This window comes from Fundulus heteroclitus, chromosome 23 (assembly GCF_011125445.2).
Source record: "Fundulus heteroclitus isolate FHET01 chromosome 23, MU-UCD_Fhet_4.1, whole genome shotgun sequence".
NCBI classification, from domain to species: Eukaryota; Metazoa; Chordata; class Actinopteri; order Cyprinodontiformes; family Fundulidae; genus Fundulus; species Fundulus heteroclitus.
The window spans coordinates 22,106,265-22,124,067 of record NC_046383.1 but is presented as its reverse complement, the minus strand read 5'-3'; the positions used below and the strand labels follow the sequence as shown (position 1 = coordinate 22,124,067).

Here is a 17,803-nt window from a genome sequence, read left to right as displayed (position 1 = left end):
GTGCGGAAAAGTAGCTCAGTCCATGGTTTTTGTGCAATCCTTGAAAGCTTTAAATATTTCCAAATATTTCACAAAATAGGCCAAATGTGCATTTAAGAAATTTTTTTTCATCATTGTGTCCCAGTGGCCTGCCATGGTTAGAGCATTGTGCTTGTGTCCCAGAGGTTCTAGGTTCAACTACTACTTGGGTCTCTTGAGCAACATCCTTAGCCCCAGAAAGCTCCCCAGACGCCGCACAGTGGCAGCCCACAGCTCCCCAAGGGGATGGGTTAAATGCAGAGGACATTTATTGGAATGTGTGTTGCAATGACAATAAAGATGATGACGTTCTCTGAGCCATTTTTAAGGAAACATTGCCCCAGAAGCCACATATTATCAGCTGTGATGTAACATTAAATATTATAGTTGGGGATTTCACAAACACTGTCATTACATGCCTGATGTTGTGGGCCAGAGGAGCTTGGCGTGCTGCGCAGCGCTGCATGAGAGATAAGCAGGAGGAGGAGAAGAGGGGAGGGGTAAGGCAGGGACTTGTGCACTACGCTTACGCTACAGATCAGGGGTCTCATGTAGAAAACTTTGCGTGGATCCATACTAAATGTGTACGTACGCCAACAAAAAAATATTGAGATTTATAAAAGCATGCAGCACGCAGTTTTCTTTTCTTGACCACAGCTGCGCCTGAACGTTTGCGTACCAGGTTCCGCGTCATGTTCAGCGCTCTACACGCCCAGATTCAACCATACATGGTAGATGCAAAGCACCCCATAAATCTTAATGGGTATTAAAATGAGTCAGCTGATCGGTTTTTTTCATCATGTTAAAATGGCAACCACGGAGAAAAAAAACCCTAAGAAACTCACAGAGAGCAGTTTATTATATCTGTAGATCAGAGGTAAAAGGACGTGTATTGCCCAGATAAAAAAAAAACTTGTTAAAAAGTCAAATTCCTCTAGATGATAAAGGTGAAAAGAACGAAAAAAATAAAACGCAAAAAGCTGTTTAGGAAGCTGACGAGATCCTGAACGAGCCACTTCTCTGCGCTCTGTTTGAACCAGAAACTGGGACGTGTAGCCACCGTCCCCTGTTGGTTATAGTCATGTGCGTAACGGATGGGGGTACAGGTGGGACATGTCTCCCCTAATAGGGCTCGGGATCCGCGTTGCATTGTGGGACGTGGCGGCCATATTGACAGCAACGCAACGTTAAAATACCTCTGACATAACGTTGTTGAACGAAGAGACGTCGAAGTAGAGTTGAGAAAGAATAGATATAAAAAATATGTTAAAATCCCGAAAAGGATCTGAAATTTACCGGGACACATTAAATAGAGAAATCAGGGACCGGTATGTTGACAAAATCAGCATTATTATGGAGCGCCGACGACCACTTGTTGCCACTGTTTTGCATATCGGACGTCTTCGGCTACCTTGTTTGCGATGTGAGCGCCTATACTTTATAAAAGTTCCAAAGCTACAAGTCCTTGGAGTCTCATGTGCAGTTTACGAATGGATGGGTTCAGGAGCGGCAGATCATAAAGCCAGTAAACAGTGGGAACACAGTAATTCACACAAAGGTAAGCTGCGCTCAGATGGGCTCTGGCACCTGCTAACCGTTAGTGCTAACAACCGCTCACGCATGTAATGTACTTTTAACTTGCTGCTATGTGTTTCAACGGTTTAGTTAGTAACGTTAACTGCCAGCCCTCCCTAAACCCTCTGGGTTTCTCACGTATTTGAGCCTTTTCCCGCTGCCGTTTTAGTATTTATGTGCCTGTATGTGGTGTCGCGGCTGAAGGAAAGAAACTGTAGGCTATTAAATAAAACCGTGCATCTTTAACTTACCAGAATGAAAATGCAGGGAACACACTCTCATTGACATCGGGATACTGTGGAAAGTTATGATCGGTAGTCTTAAAGCCGCGATCCAAGCGAGCCGACAACTCTTTGTTATCGCAGACACTTGTTCTCCATGGTTGCGCCTCCAGGCAGGAAAGCGGTGGAAAGTTAACCCATTTTCTATGTTTTTCCCATGGCGATCATGTGTTGCGCTGTTACAGCCCACAACACAGCAACGGTTTACCATGGTTGAAATGAAGTTACGGTAAAATTAATCAAATTAAAACACGGCTGAGAGAGGGAGTACAGTACGCGGTAGTCATAGGCAGTAGTCTGAGTAGCGGGGGCGGAGCCGCGGAGGCTTTCAATATGGCGGCCACACAAAGTAATACGTCATGACGACCAAGCCCTATTTCCGAATCTCTGCCCTTTGTCTCCCCCACGACTTTTTTCAGGCGCTCCGACTGTTTAATCCGTTATTTACATGATGTACGTTTTTTTCCGAGACACCTTTAAACGCACCATAAGCGAATTTCGCCGTGGATCACAGATGGAAGACGTGCAGCACGCGCGCGTGTGTGCGTGTGTGTGTGTGTGTGTGTGTGTGTGTGTGTGTGTGTGTGTGTGTGTGTGAGCAAACCAACCAGAGCCAGCTAAAGGCACAAAGCTTTAAACTTATTTTCCCAAATAAACCGTATAAATTGAGTAATGCTTTTGCATGCATGATGCAGATAACAGATAAATGAGGATTTGGTAATACATGCCACAATATCATGTTAGGCTAGTTGAAAAGAAAACAATAGTTACCTTTGTGCAAGTTGGTTCATGGTGAGAATAAACACAGCCCTCTTTAATTTATGTGTAGAACTCAAGTTCACTATGGCTTACCACATATTTAAAATAAATCTATTGCCACAATTGCTCTCCCTGACTGCTGTTAATCAGACTCAGGGAGAGCAGAAGCACTGGATGATGATGCCAGGTCTTCACAGGTATGGAGAGGCTTTAACTTACTGGGTAAAATATGTCTGTCTGCAAGGAGAAAGCAAGCAATTATCAGGTGAGGGTTTTCACAGATATTTTAGAATAACTCATTGACATTCTAAAATATATTTAATCTATATTAAGTAGCCCAGGGAGAAGGCCATGAGTCAGGGCAGAGACCAGGTTGCACACTCCGTGGCACACGGGGAGCAATCTGGGGCTAAGGGTCTTGCTCAGGAACCTATGGTGGCAGTCTGCAGGGATCAAACCAGGTTCTTGCAGTCTTCTTAGAATCACTGTTCTAGCCACTATGTCACAACTTCCTCAAATCTTGGTTGTTGAATAAAAAATGTGGCTCCTGCAGAAAAGGCACTATTCTCATTGAGAGCAAAAGGATCGGTTTTTGAGCATCTCTAGGGTCTATCTGTGCACAGGTCTGTTTGCATCACTGCTGCATTCTTGTAAATAGTCTGTTGGTGTTTTTACGTATAAATATACTAACATGCTTTGCACAAAATCACCCTCAGTTGCATGGTTATTTCATTCCACAAAAATTATAAAGTAGCTTGAGGAAAACAAAGTCATTGCTTAGAAGTAGCCCCCACAAAGATCTGGTCTCAGTCCAAATTGATGATGGCAGAGCTGAAAAGGTGTCTGTGAACACAGCAGCCTGCAAACCTGACTCAGTTATACACCTCATGGAAGCTCTTGAAATGATAACCAGTGCCATCCCTGCGTTTGGGGCAAGGCCCCACCAGATGTCGCTGTGGATCTCTATGTTTACAATAATCAGTGGGACAGGATTGTTCTTTATAGTGTGATATAAGACAGATTCCCTTAACAATAAAATTATGTTATAAACATTTGTGTATATATGTAAATCTGATAGAAAACTGAAAGTTTCTAACTCTCATCAGCAGGTTTGTGCAGCTGCATGGCTTGTTTTGTGTTTGTCTTGAGAAAAAACATGATAAAGTGTTTTGCTCCTAATTTACTGGGCCGAGTGGAGCAAAAGTACTAGAGCGGGAGTTTTATATTTATGCTTTCATCCAGTCATTATTACAACAAATGACACCGATAGTTCTCTTTCATTTGCCTGTTTAAATATTATATTGCATATTTGATTATAATGTGACTTTTAATCAAATATGAACCTAATACAAATACTCCATGAAAATATTAACAAGAATACTTAAGAAAGCAGATTAAAACAACAGATGGATTTTCAGCTATCTCAAATCTTATTGGTGAATGGATAACCTCCCCTCTGACAGGACATCTCATAGTTTAAAGAGAAACTTCGGCTTGTGGATCTAACAATCATTTTACCAGAGACATTTGAGACTACATAAAATCTAAACAGTATAGTGATTTGCATTGATTGTTTTGTAATTGCTAATGGGTAGAGAGAAAGAAGTGGCAGAACATGTTATATGTATTAGGTTATTATTGATTTATTCTTATCCTGCACATCGCAGGCCATTTCTGGCAACAGCGGTGTTTGAAAACATAAAAACAAATACAGAACTTTAAGCCCAGCTTTACTGTGAGCGGAGCTCGCAGCAGCTGCTTATACAGCTGGGAGCCAGAAGCACCACGGTACCGTCGTGAGCTCCCCGCCGCACCACAACACAGGAATATGCAGCTGGGATCCAGTTCTTTACCGCAATCCTCACCTGAGAACTCGCTGACAGCATACCTTCAACACAGTTACGTTATGCAGCTGTCTGCCAGCTTTTCACCTCAATCACATAACAGGTCATGACAGCGTTGTGGTCACCAACCTCCATGTTAGTTTGTTTTTCTTTTAAATCCGTGTGTTGGAAAACCCAGACTTGAATTTCTCCACAGGAAACAGCCTTCAGTAAAGTCCCCATTAAACTTTTCTAAGATTCTCTCGTCTTTCGGGAGTGGGTGGAAACATCATGCATTTTTGAGCACCCTCGGCCATTTCAGCTCCCCTTTTTAGTAACCACGGTGAAGTTAGTTTGACGTTGAATATGGGATTACTTTCACTCCACGGCATCTTCCTCCTGTTCGAACTGACACAGGGAGGAGAATCTGTGATATTAAAATGCTGCTGCCATCTTCCTTGGACTGAACTACATACTGTGGCAGCCAGTTTGTTTGCCCCAAAGACAGGTTTAATTAAGACAAAGTAATGTTCTCTTTTGTGTTTCTACACAAGGTAAGTTTTTTTTTGTCACACTCTCAACCACTTCACAGTGACAGAATGCCCTGGAACAATGTTGTGGGAAATACACAGAAACCAGCTCAGATCAGCTCGACGGAAGGACTGAAAGAAACTGCAGATTTATGGCACAGAAACTTCTTCCTTTTAAAAACTATACAAGGTATACAACATTTAGAAACAAAGAGAACGGACTTGTGTTCTCGTCAAGTCCATTTTTGGCAATAACAGAGGAAGTACAAACTTGGGGAGAACAGCAGCACGCAGAACGTATCTCTGTGTATTGGAACAGAAGTGTACTCGTGTTCTTGTGACATCAGCACACAAAGCTTGTCTGGACCTGCATTTCACCTAGGGCTGGATGATATAGAAAGAAAATGCATATTGATAAAATAGAAATCATATTGATCGATATTAGTGCTGTCAGTTAAACGTGTTATTAACGGCGTTAACGTAAACCCATTTAACGGCGACAATTTTTTTGTCGCTGTTAATCGAGCGTCAAAACACACACACTGTTCCCTAATGTTTTTCCCCCCGCCGCGCTCTTCCGGACTGTGTTTCTTTTACCCTCTGCGCTTTCCGTAGTTTCAAGAGTGCTAGAAAACTGTAGCAAAAAAGACCCGCGCTGCGCTCACTGTTGCCAACAGTGAGCGCAAAGTTTCTTTTACCCTCGGACACATGCGACTTTGGCTTCTTTTTCTAAAAGCGCTTCTAAATTTCATGAGTCACGGGTTTGCGGGTTTTTGGGCAGGTTTCTGAAAGTGAAATCGCTTAATTTAGGCTCTAAAATAAGTGACGAAATAGGCGTTATTATGAAGACCTGCCTGCACTACATTTGAGTGCATCCAGCTGAAATCTCCCTCCGCCATAGGAGCCGATGGTAGTAAAGGCAGACTGAGCAACTCTGCACGTATTTTCTGCAGTTTACGGTGCAATAACCGGTGATAACTGCTGAAAGTAGATTACATGGTGCAGATCACAATTTTAAGCAGAGATTGGTTCTGAAGATGAGCTCTTACACATTGATAGCTAATTTGTTGTCTCTGTATTTGGCAAACAAAGGATGAATCACGTTGCCAAACGAAGTACCTGGAGTTACTAAACAGTTGCTAAACAGTCTCATTCAGGGTATTAGGCTCCTGGCCCAGTTGCAAGCAAAGTGTAAGACTGGAATGACCTGGAAAGTTAAAACCTTTTTCCAGGCTTAAACTCTATGAATATGGATAGAAACAGCAAGCAAAAATATTCAAAGAAATTATTGTTGTTGGTGTGAAAGCTCAGAATTAGATGAGAGAGAGAGTGAAGAAATGAACAAAACTTATGACTTTATTGAAATGTACAATTTTATTAATTTATATGCATAATACCATGTCTATCTTTGTTTAAGAGGCAAAAAAAAATATATCGGCATGAAAACAGGTATTTATTTACACATTTGTTTACACACTGTGTAAACATCAGGGCGTCATGGTTAGTCATTTAGCCATTATAGTCCAGAGTTTAACATTTGGCACCAGGATGTTTTCATTCCAATTCTGAAAAGTGCTTGAAAAATAAAAAAACAAAAATATTTTTTCTACAAGCATGTATTTTATTACTGTCATTTATTGCAAAATTGCATATTAAAATGCCCAAACAGGCTATTACACTTTCAGAAATAAAAGGATAAAATATGCGATTAATTTGCGATTAATCTCGAGTTAACTATCGACATTATGCAATTAATCGCGATTAAATTTTTTAATCGTTTGACAGCACTAATCAATATTGATAATTATCAACAAATTCAAAACATTGGAGCCTGTGTAAAGCTCACCCAGTCAATTGAACGGAGGCAGATGTTTGGCAGAGTTAAGTAGGGTAAAGTTAAATAATTTACTTTTGATGTGTTTTTACTGTCTTGTTTTTAAGGTTTTACCAAGGTAAACATACCATGAGCTTACAGGCTAAGCTCTCGCCAGCATGCAGTCTTGAAACATAGCTATGCTGATGTGTTTTGGGTTGTGTTTTACTGTTATGACCAACTTTATTTCCAAAGGGGTGTTGTACACCGATTAAAGATTAATGTTTGTGTTTTCTGGTCCGCTCCTTCATTGATGGGGCCATCCTAACACATTCCTATGCTTTGATCTAAACCCTTCAGGTCTGACTGGATGTTGATGGCTGTTCTACTGCTGGAAGATAAATATCCACCCCAGCCTCACATCCTTTATAGCCTCTGACAGAATTTGTTGAAGTATTGCGAGGCATTTAACACGATCTATCTTCCTCTGATCTCTGACCAGCTTCAGGGTTTTCTGTCAGCAGAATTTAGCCTGTAGACCAGCTGACTTTTGATTTCATCGGAGCAGACCACCTTCTTCACATGTTCCCTGTGTCCCATACATCTATTCTTTCTAACTGCAAACAGTAATTTAATTCTCCTCAACAACGACCTTCTTCTTGCCACTTCTGTTAAGAGGTTAATGGAGTGCACAACTGATAAATGTGCTCTCTGCTTGTTTCTTCCACCTGAGCTGTGGATATCTGTAGCTCCTCCAGAGTTACAATTTATCCCTTGGCTACGTCTCTGATTAATGTTATATTAATATAACTGTTTTTGTGAATCGCCATGTCTTGGTGAGATTGCAGTTGTTTAACACTCTTCCCATTTATAAACCATATATTTAACAGAGCTCATGAGATGTTCAAAGCTTGGGATATTGTTTTATAACCTAACCGTGATTTAGATGTTCTCCCTGACATGTCTGCTGTGGTTCTTGGTCTTCATTATGCTGTTTTTTTATTTTATTTTTTATAAATGTTCTCCACCAAACCTCTAAGGCCTTCACAGAGCAGCTGAATTCATACTGAGATTAAATTAAAATAAGGGCCGTTTCTCAATTCACAAGAAAGCGAGTACGGACTTGCGTTCTCGTCAAGTCCGTTCTTGGCAAGAACACAGGAAGTACAAACTTGGGGATACAGCAGCACGCAGAACGTATCTCTGTGTATTGGAACAGAAGCGTAATCGTGTTCTCGTGACATCAGCACACACAGCTTGTCTGGACCTGCATTTCACCTAGGGCTGGACGATATAGAAAAAAAAGCATATAGATAAAGCAGAAATCATATTGATCGATATCAATAATTATAAACAAATTCAAAACATATATGTTAAGAGCAGCCCTGGCTATTTTATGCTGTTGCTTAGCGACCTATTTTTAGATACAGAACTCACAAACACTGAATTCAAACTCAACCCTTTATTCAACCAACGTTTTACCAAAACTGCAATTATTTTAAAAATGAAAAAGAATACGTGCTTTCTTAATTCTTTGAAGGGGTGGAGCATTCCTGGATCTGCATTTGTGATTGGTTGGGACAATGTAATATTAACTTTCATGATAGGCTAGAATGCAAAAAGAAGGAAACTGTCCTATTAAACTTTTTATTGACCCTTTTATCTATCATCAATATACGTATATCGATCGATATATATCGTTTATTGAATTATCGTCCAGCCCTAATTTCACCACCTGTTATTAGTAGTCTTTAGATGATAATAAATTATTACTTACATTGATCATAAAATTAAATAATTGTATGAATAATGTTTTCATTGTTGAATGTGAGAGGTAATATTTTGTGTTAAATAAATTATAATTTAAGTTCTTTAGCCTTTTTTCAACTTACAAAACTACTTATATACTACGCACCATATTGTATTGAAAACATTTTTAAAACAATTCTTTTAATATCTAAGTCAAGCTGCGGTCATGGTGCATTCTGGGAAATCAGTCAGTGTGAAGAAGGTACAAATCTGCTCTGATGCAGGCTCGATAAAGAGGGCGGGGCAAGAACAACATCCGGGGATTTGGTCCGTTCTCGGTCTGGTGTTTTTGGCAATTGGAACAGTGCTGGGTCTGAGGCTGACGACGTGTCACGAGCTCACGAGAACACTCAAGTAGGCATTTTGAGAAACGGCTAAGATCTTTTATAATTGTCTCATTTTGATGCTATTTGGTCAACTATTGTTTTGAAATGTTCTGTATAATTTGTCATATAGTTGACATCGACATCAAACGGATAAACATTATTAACTCATCAGGCTACTTCTGAAGGCATTTGGTTGCACTGGATTTTATTTAGCGGTATCAGAAAAAGGGACTGAATACAAAAGCATATGCCACACTTTTCCTCACAACAAACTTTAATCAAAACAAATAAATGAATAATTTATTACTTAGTCATAAGAACATTCATCTTTAAATAAATATTTTAACTTCAGGGATGATTTTAGGGGCAGAGATGAGGATGTTTAGTCCTATTTAGAGTTTAGTGCTTGAACCTTAATATCCAGCACAGTTGATGCAAAGTCATCTAAAAATGTTAATTTCACAGAACAAGTGAGGAAGTGACTGTTTGTTTTTTGACAATTGTTTTTCTGTTCATTAGTTGAAGGACTAATGCTATTTGTTATTTTCCGTGTCCAACATTACTCTGTTAACTGACGACTCTTGCAAAGACCCTATTCTGTTTCATACAGGTGTCCTGAGCAAATGTTGATTCTTCTCAGAGGCGTCTCATGTGAGTGGGTTGCATGTACTAAGAGCCTAACATTAATGGTGCTTCACTGTGTATCTCCTGTATATTTCTGTTTTTAAAAATACATGTTAAAGGGGAAACTACACAGAGTCACATGATTAAATATAGAAAAAAAATAACCTGAGGTTGATGAAAGCAGCCAGACGTTTCCTCTTAATCTAATGTGATAACTAAATGCTCAGTTATTCGTGTGTGTGTGTGTGGTGGGTGTGGTGTGTGTGTGTGGTGTGTGTGTGTGTGTGTGTGGTGGTTGTGTGGTGCGTGGTGGGGGGTGGTGTGTGGGGGGGGGGGGGGGGGGGTTATTTAAATAAAGATTTAAATATCCTGACCATCTCCTCTACAAAAAATGTGCCTCTTTGTATGGTTCCTTGCACAAAGTGTTCCACATCCGACTTGAACTTTTTCACGCATTACTTAACTATTACAGATTGCATTAGTTTCAAGCTTTATAGCATTTAGGGGAAAGTATTTACTGAACTCCATTAAACTGGGTTATAGCATGATATATAAATGTTCACGTATTTTAACCCACTTAGCATCACATACTTCTATTTTAACAGTATTTCAGGCATTTCAGTTACAGTGAACCATAAACATATATATAATTTCAAATTAAATTCACAACTTGTAGCTTCCCAACATGGACTCAATATTATCCAGAAGCAGACATGAATTTATAAGTTCAACTGCAACAATAAATAAATATTTAAGAAGCAGAAACATAAGTTTTAATTGTAATAAGTTGCTTTTTAAAGGTTTTCAGTGCCACTGCTGTCCTTTATTCAACAGTATAGCAGACAGTAGGAGGGGACACAGAGAGAAATGCAGCACATGGCTCTGACTGGGCGTTGAAGCCAGGACAGCTGCATTAGCCTCCATAAATGGGCTCACAACTTGCATCTTTAACAGGAAATCACACTAAATGAAAGACTTTGGCGAACTTTCCATCACCTCTCCCTCTTTGAAACCTTGATCTTTCCGTACTCGACATCAACCTCCACACTTTGCTCTACTTTCCTCTCCTGCTTTTTCATCAATCCTGAATCAGGTTCAGTTCCTGGTCATCTTCCTCCACTTGTAGCAGAGCAAGAAGGACAGACAAATGATAAGCTTGCTGACCGTATAAGTTATTACTTTGAATTAACAATCAAGAAGAAAAGCTGCTTTTTTAACCTTTGACGTTTTTCTTTTTCCTGTGAGCACAGACGAATGAGATGCCGACTACTAAGACAATTACCAATGCTTCAAGTACCCCAACAATTATCGGTCCTGTTTGAAAACATAAAAACAAACACAGACAGCAGACACATAACAAACAGATCTTTAAGCCCAGCATTACTGTGAGGGATTTATGAAGACAGGTGAAGATGGAAAAACGGATTGGTCATAATGAATCCTCCACAGCAGAGTTTAATATTTACTTACTAATGTACCCAGGGACTGTTGTTGGTTCAACACACAGGATGTTATTTTCTTTATGCACCCACTTAGATATTTGTATCCCATTGGAAGTGCAGTTAATGAATATGCAACCTAGAAGCAAACAAAACTATTAGTCATGTAAGGATTATAATGAATGATATTTATATTTTTCTCACTCACCATAGTCAGATATCTTCATCTCTTTAAAGGAATTACTGACTTTATTCCTGACTGAGCAAACCAGACGGCCTGACATGTTTTGTGTCAGAAAGATGATGTTAGTCTCATTATTTCTAGAAAACAGCTCAGAGTTTGTCAGTGTGTGTCCATCCAGAGTCCAGTCGTACTGAGGACTGTCCCCACCCTCAGACAGACAGGACACCTTTAGCTTTCCCTGGGACACACACTCAGAGACCAGCTGGACAGAGGACACAGGAGCTGTGAGAGAAACGCAGAAAAAACAAAAAGATTATTCAAATATTAAAACTAAATGTGGTAAAACTTTCGAATTTTGTAGGAAGTCTGAAAGATACAGAATATATATCAAAGCTTTATGTCAATGTTCAACGTAATTACAGTATTAAAGCTTTATAGATTTTGTTTATTGTATTACTAGAAATACTAATGAAGTAGAACATATAGGAAGATAAACATTGGGTTACCTTGAACAAACAGCTGCAGAGTTCTCTGTGCTGAGCTCTTTCCATTTTTATCATGGATTTCAAGTTCATATTCACCGCTGTCATTCCTGCTCAGGTTATGGATCCTAACTGTTCCTTTACTGGGAAAAAAGAGAAATCTGCTCTCCTTTGTGCTAGGGATAATGTTGTTGTCTCTCCACGTGAATATGTTTGAGCCGTTCTTTTTCCAGTTGAATCTGGGTATTTCTGAGACGTTGTCCATCAGCAGAAGGTCCACAGCTCCTCCCAAAGCTCCATAACACTGAGCTCCATCCTGTCTGCCATCACAGTATGGCTCCACAGCTTAAATAAATAATAATGATGAAAATAAGAATCAAACACAAATAAATATCATACTTAATGTTTTATAAAATAGTTTCTTTTTGCACGTCCAAAATGTGGTGGTGTGTATTTGTCACACCTCACAATGACTTTAAGCCTTTAGTGTCAAACAGCTCAGCCTGAAACACAACTATGCGGAGGAAAAACGTCTACAAACTTAAATCAGCACAACTTTCACTTCACAAAGAGGCCAAACCAAAATAACATTTTAATGCAATGGCTTTAAAATCGCAAATGTTTGTTCGATAATTAATGACTACATAAATGTATTCAGTTACTTCAGATTCAGGGATATGTTTCAGTGTCCCAGATCCAACACGATTTCTACAAACTGCAACAATTCAAACAAACGGACTGTTCAGCTCATCCCTACTACATGTGATGGATAAATTAAAATTAAATTAAAATAATATTGTTGCAGAAAAATATTGCTTACAAACTTTATTTGATCCATAGTAAAATCCATAATGAAGAAAACAGAATAATTTAGTTTTAACTAATTTTGTTTCCGAATTAAAATAAATAACAAAATGTTTCTAAATTCAAAGGAACTGAACATTCCTAAATAAACAACTAAGCTCCCATCTGAGCACTTGATCATTAATCAAACAAATATTTAAAGTAGTGTTTAATTGATTTGTCTTTTAAGTTAAATGTTTTTACTTAGTTTATAAGAAATTAAAGATGATGTACAAATGTTTAATTCTTAGTTGTAAAGTAACCATAACAGTTTTTACAATTTACTATAGACACTTGCTAAAAATAAATAAGCTAATGATCTTGACCTGAACAACTACAACACATTTCAATTATATTAAACATGTTTCTAATATTTCTTTTTTTAATTTTTGACATATTTTTTTCCTGAAAGGAGGATAATTTAGTTCTTGGACAACACTGTCAATGTTTATGATCAAATCCCACAAAATATAATTATTTGAGAACAATTTATTCATGTATGAAGGAATAAATATGGTGAAAGGCAGAAAAAAAATTATTATTCAAATATTAAAACTAAATGTAGTCAATTTTTAGAATTTTGTAGGAAGTCTGAAAGATGCAGAATATATATCAAAGCTTTATGTGAATGTTCAACGTATCTGTGAATTACAATATTAACTCTTTAGAAATTCAGTTTACTGCATTAGAAGAAAAACAAATGAAGTAGAACATGTAAGGAGATAAACATTAGGTTACCTTGAACAAACAGCTGCAGAGTTCTCTGTGCTGAGCTCTTTCCATTTTCATCATAGATTTCAAGTTCATATTCACCGCTGTTATTCCTGCTCAGGTTATTGATCCTAACTGTTCCTTTACTGGGAAAAAAGAGAAATCTGCTCTCCTTTGTGCTAGGGATAATGTTGTTGACTCTCCACCTGAATAGTTGAGAGCCGTTCTTTTTCCACTGGAATCTGGGTACTTCTGAGATGTTGTCCATCAGCAGAAGGTCCACAGCTCCTCCCAAAGCTCCATAACACTGAGCTCCATCCTGTCTACCATCACAGTATGGCTCCACACCTTAAATTAATAATAATGAAAATAATAAACACAAATAAATATCATACTTAATGTTTTATAAAATAGTTTCTTTTTGCACGTCCAAAATGTGGTGTTGTGTATTTGTCACACCTCCTAATGATTTTAAGCCTTTAGTGTCAAACAGCTCAGCCTGAAACACAGCTATGAGGAGGAAAACGTCTACAAACTTAAATCAGCACAACTTTCACTTCACAAAGAGGCCAAACCAAAATAACATTTTAATGCAATGGCTTTAAAATCGCAAATGTTTGTTAGATAATTAATGACTACATAAATGTATTCAGTTACTTCAGATTCAGGGATATGTTTCAGTGCCCCAGATCCAACACTATTTTAATAAAATGAACAATTCAAACAAACTGATTTTGTTTCCAAATCCGAAAAACTAAATGTTTCTAAATTCAAAGGAACTGATCAAATAAATAAACTAAATAAACAACTAAGCTCCCATCTGAGCACTTGATCGTTAATCAAACAAATATTTAAAGTAGTGTTTAATTGATTTGTCTTTTAAGTTAAATGTTTTTACTTAGTTTATAAGAAATTAAAGATGATGTACAAATGTTTTATTCTTAGTTGTAAAGTAACCATAACAGTTTTTACAATTTGCTATAGACTCTTGCTAAAAATAAATAAGCTAATTATCTTGAGCTGAACAACTATAACACATTTCAATCACATGTTTCTAATATTTCTTTTTTTTATTTTTGACATATTTTTTTTCCTGAAAGGAGGCTAATTTAGTTCATGGACAACTCTGTCAACGTTTATGATCAAATCCCACAAAATATAATTATTTTAGAACAATTTATTCATGTATGAAGGAATAAATATGGTGAAAGATGAAAAAAGTTAAAAACCTCACCCTGAGAGACTCGGAACAACATCAGTAAGACTCCAACGACGGCCTTCATCCCTGCTCACTGATTCACTCTGCTGCCGTCAGGTTTTTGAGACATTTATCCAGAACGTAACGTTTGTATTTTGCCCAAAAAACTGCAGTTTGTCCTGTTAGTGATCAGAGGAGAACTTGTGAAAACCTTGTTCACATAAAACAACTGTAGTGTTGATGTTTTCAACCTCACTGGGAGGGGGAAAGGAAGTGGTATTAGTCTTACTTCCCCTTTAACCAACAGCAAGAGTCTTAGCTTGTGTGTTGGACTGAGAGGAAGAGATGGGAAACATTCTTCAAACTGGTTTTGAGATAAAAGATAAAACATGTTTTTTATGATAAAATAAAACTGATCTCAGTCATTTCTGATCTATAAACATTTGATAACAGGTTTCTTTAACAAAAATAGATAAAGTTACCGCTGCTTTTTTTCCTGTTTGTTTCTGCTGCTATACATGTTCATATGCAGTAACAGCATGTGTCAACATTAAAAAGCAGGCTTGTTGAAGGTATAGTGAATATAAAGCATATTCCACATCCTGAATGAAAAAAGAAGATATTAACCATCTTTGGTTTTTTTGGTTCTCAAATATCATTAATTCTACTTTAAAACTTGTTTTGTATCCATAAAATCAAACCGGATCAAAGAGCAACAATTCACCTTTCAATCTAGAAAGCAGAGCTCTTTAGATGTTCTACTTTGATGAAGACTACGGAGCTTTCAGTTGTTTTCGCTTTTTCTGCTAAAAGAAATCAAGGGAATTGCCAGATACAGAACATGTAGGGTGTCCTAAAAGAGCGCTGTGGACAAGAAATGATGTCGCAATTTGTTAAATCTGGAGTTTTGTGAGGAAAAGTGGGAAAATATTACCAATATTTGATGATGTGTTCAGGGTGATGTGCAGTGTACGTTACTTTCCACACTTTCCTCTGAGGCCTTCACAGAGCTGTGTTTCTACTGAGATTAAATCACCCCCAGGCTGATTCTGTTTTTGTTTTTTTTGGGGCTCTAGCGGCTCGCTTTTAGCACAGTAGGCTGACAGGAAGGTGGGTGGTAGAGGATGAGAGACATGTGGCAAAGGATCATGGGTCAGCGTCGAACCCTGGTCGACCGCGTCGAGGACTTACGCCTCCTTATTTGGGTCGCGCTACCTGCGGCACCCTTTTCATTAGAGCCACTTTGACCCAATGGCACCCACAAACACGCACGCATGCATTCAGCGGTATGCAGATAGGCAACTTGGGGCTAGGTGCCTTGCTACTGCCAAATTGACTTGTGGCAGGAGAAGGCTGGAATCTATCTAACCAACAGATTTCAGATTCCAAGATGACTACTTATCCCGCTAAGCTAAAGTGAGAAACTGCTTGTATCAAATAATAGAGAACGAGAGCACTCAGGATGACACATGGAAAGAAAATGTGAGGTAGAGGTGGTAGTAACTGGTCCAGAATGAGCGTTTTCTCTTCCTTAGGTCCACAGTTCCAAGGACTGATTCAAGAAGGGAGATAAAGTTGGGTCTGACCTCTTTCTTCCTCTAGTTAATTGTGGTAGTTTTAGACTAGGGGTATTGTGGTCAGAATTTCACCTGGATTTTCTAGTAGAGAAGATATCATTCAGGTTTTTTTCTTTGTTTATTATTCAAGCAGATGAAAGAAAGTTTCCCTCAGTGAAGCTCATGATCTGGTGATGAAGCTGTCACCAGACTGGTCGTGAAAAGCAGATGGTTGATTTGTTATGGATACCAGCTACACCCAGAGGGACGAGGGAACAGAATGCCATCAGCTCCCCCTGCAGGACTATTTGATTTTTATTCTCTGTATTATTTAATTAGTTTTTTTGTCTTCTTACTAATGCTTGATAACTTTTTCCTGTTTACTTATGATTTTGTGCATGCTATATCATAGAGCAGGAGTGAAACTGTTAATTAAAGGCCCCTATGGTGCCATGTTGGCCACGGAGGTCTGAGCATTAAAAGACATAGCATAATTATTATTTTTTTTTTTTATTTGGAAGGAGAGGGGTATTGGTGCGACATGTCTTCCCTACTTTACGAATCTTTGCCCTTTGTCTTCCCCACGACTTTTTTCAGTGCTCCGACCGTTTGATCCGTTATTTAAATTTTTTCCCCCCGAGCCACCTTTAAACGCACTATAAGCAAACTCCAGCGTGGATCACAGACGTGCAGTAGCTGAGCAGCGTGTGTGTGTGTGTGTGTGTGTGTGTGTGATCCAGCTAAAGGCACAAAGCTTTAAACTTATTTTCCCAAATAAACCGTATAAATTGAGTAATGCTGTTGCGTGCATGATGCAGATAACAGATAAATGAGGATTTGGTAATACATGCCACAATATCATGTTAGGCTAGTTGAAAAGAAAAACAATAGTTACCTCTGTGCAAGTTGGTTCATGGTGAGAATAACACAGCCCTCTTTAATTTCGTGTAGAACTCAAGTTCACTATGGCTTACCACATATTTAAAATAAATCTTTATTGCCACAATTGCTCTCCCTGACTGCTATTAATCAGACTCAGGGAGAGCAGAAGGCACTGGATGATGATGCCAGGTCTTCACAGGTAAGGAGAGGCTTTAACTTACTGGGTAAAATATGTCTGTCTGCAAGGAGAAACCAAGAAATTATCAGGTGAGGGTATTCACAAATATTTTAGAATAACTTATTGACATTCTAAAATATTTTTTAATCTATATTAGGTAGCCGAGGGAGAAGGCCATGAGTCAGGGCATAGACCAGGTTGCACACTCCGTGGCACACAGGGAGCAATCCGGGGCTAAGGGTCTTGCTCAGGAACCTATGGTGGCAGTCTGCAGGGGATCAAACCAGGTTCTTGCAGTCTTCTTAGAATCACTGTTCTAGCCACTATGTCACAACTTCCTCAAATCTTGGTTGTTGAATAAAAATTTGGGTCCTGCAGAAAAGGCACTTTTCTCATTCAGAGCAAAAGGATCGGTTTTGAGCATCTCTAGGGTCTATTCAGGTTTTTTTTTTTGTTTGTTAAAAAAAAAATGAAAGCAGATGAATGAAAGTTTCCCTCAGTGAAGCTCATGATCTGGTGATGAAGCGGTTAACCAGACTGGTCTTTAAAAGCAGATGAGTGATTTGTTATTGATACCAGCTAGCACCCATGGACGAGGGAACAGAATGCCATCACTCCCCCTGCATTACTACTTGATTTTTTATTCTCTGTATTACTTACTTAGGTTGTTTGTCTCGTTACTAATTTTTTAATGCTTTTGTTTATGTCAAAAACACTTGAGGATTTATGTTTGTGAAAGGTATAAAAATAAAATGTGCTTATCTACTAACAA

At 38.5% G+C, this 17,803-nt stretch overlaps 1 protein-coding gene across 5 annotated transcripts in view; it reads right to left on the bottom strand.

The window, feature by feature from the left end:
• The window catches only part of LOC105923996 (contactin-1-like), a 48,554-nt gene that overhangs the window by 6,162 nt on the left and 24,589 nt on the right, over positions 1-17,803 (bottom strand). For 4 of the 5 annotated variants that reach the window (XM_036127450.1, XM_036127449.1, XM_036127451.1 and 1 more), the window contains 2 exons: positions 13,245-13,565; positions 11,688-12,008 (listed from right to left, as the gene is read on the bottom strand). In XM_036127450.1, coding sequence (XP_035983343.1) covers positions 11,688-12,008; positions 13,245-13,565 — 642 coding nt within the window. Of the gene's footprint in view, positions 1-11,687; positions 12,009-13,244; positions 13,566-14,451; positions 14,678-17,803 lie in introns of those variants that run through there. The other variant, XM_036127453.1, reaches the window with a different exon arrangement.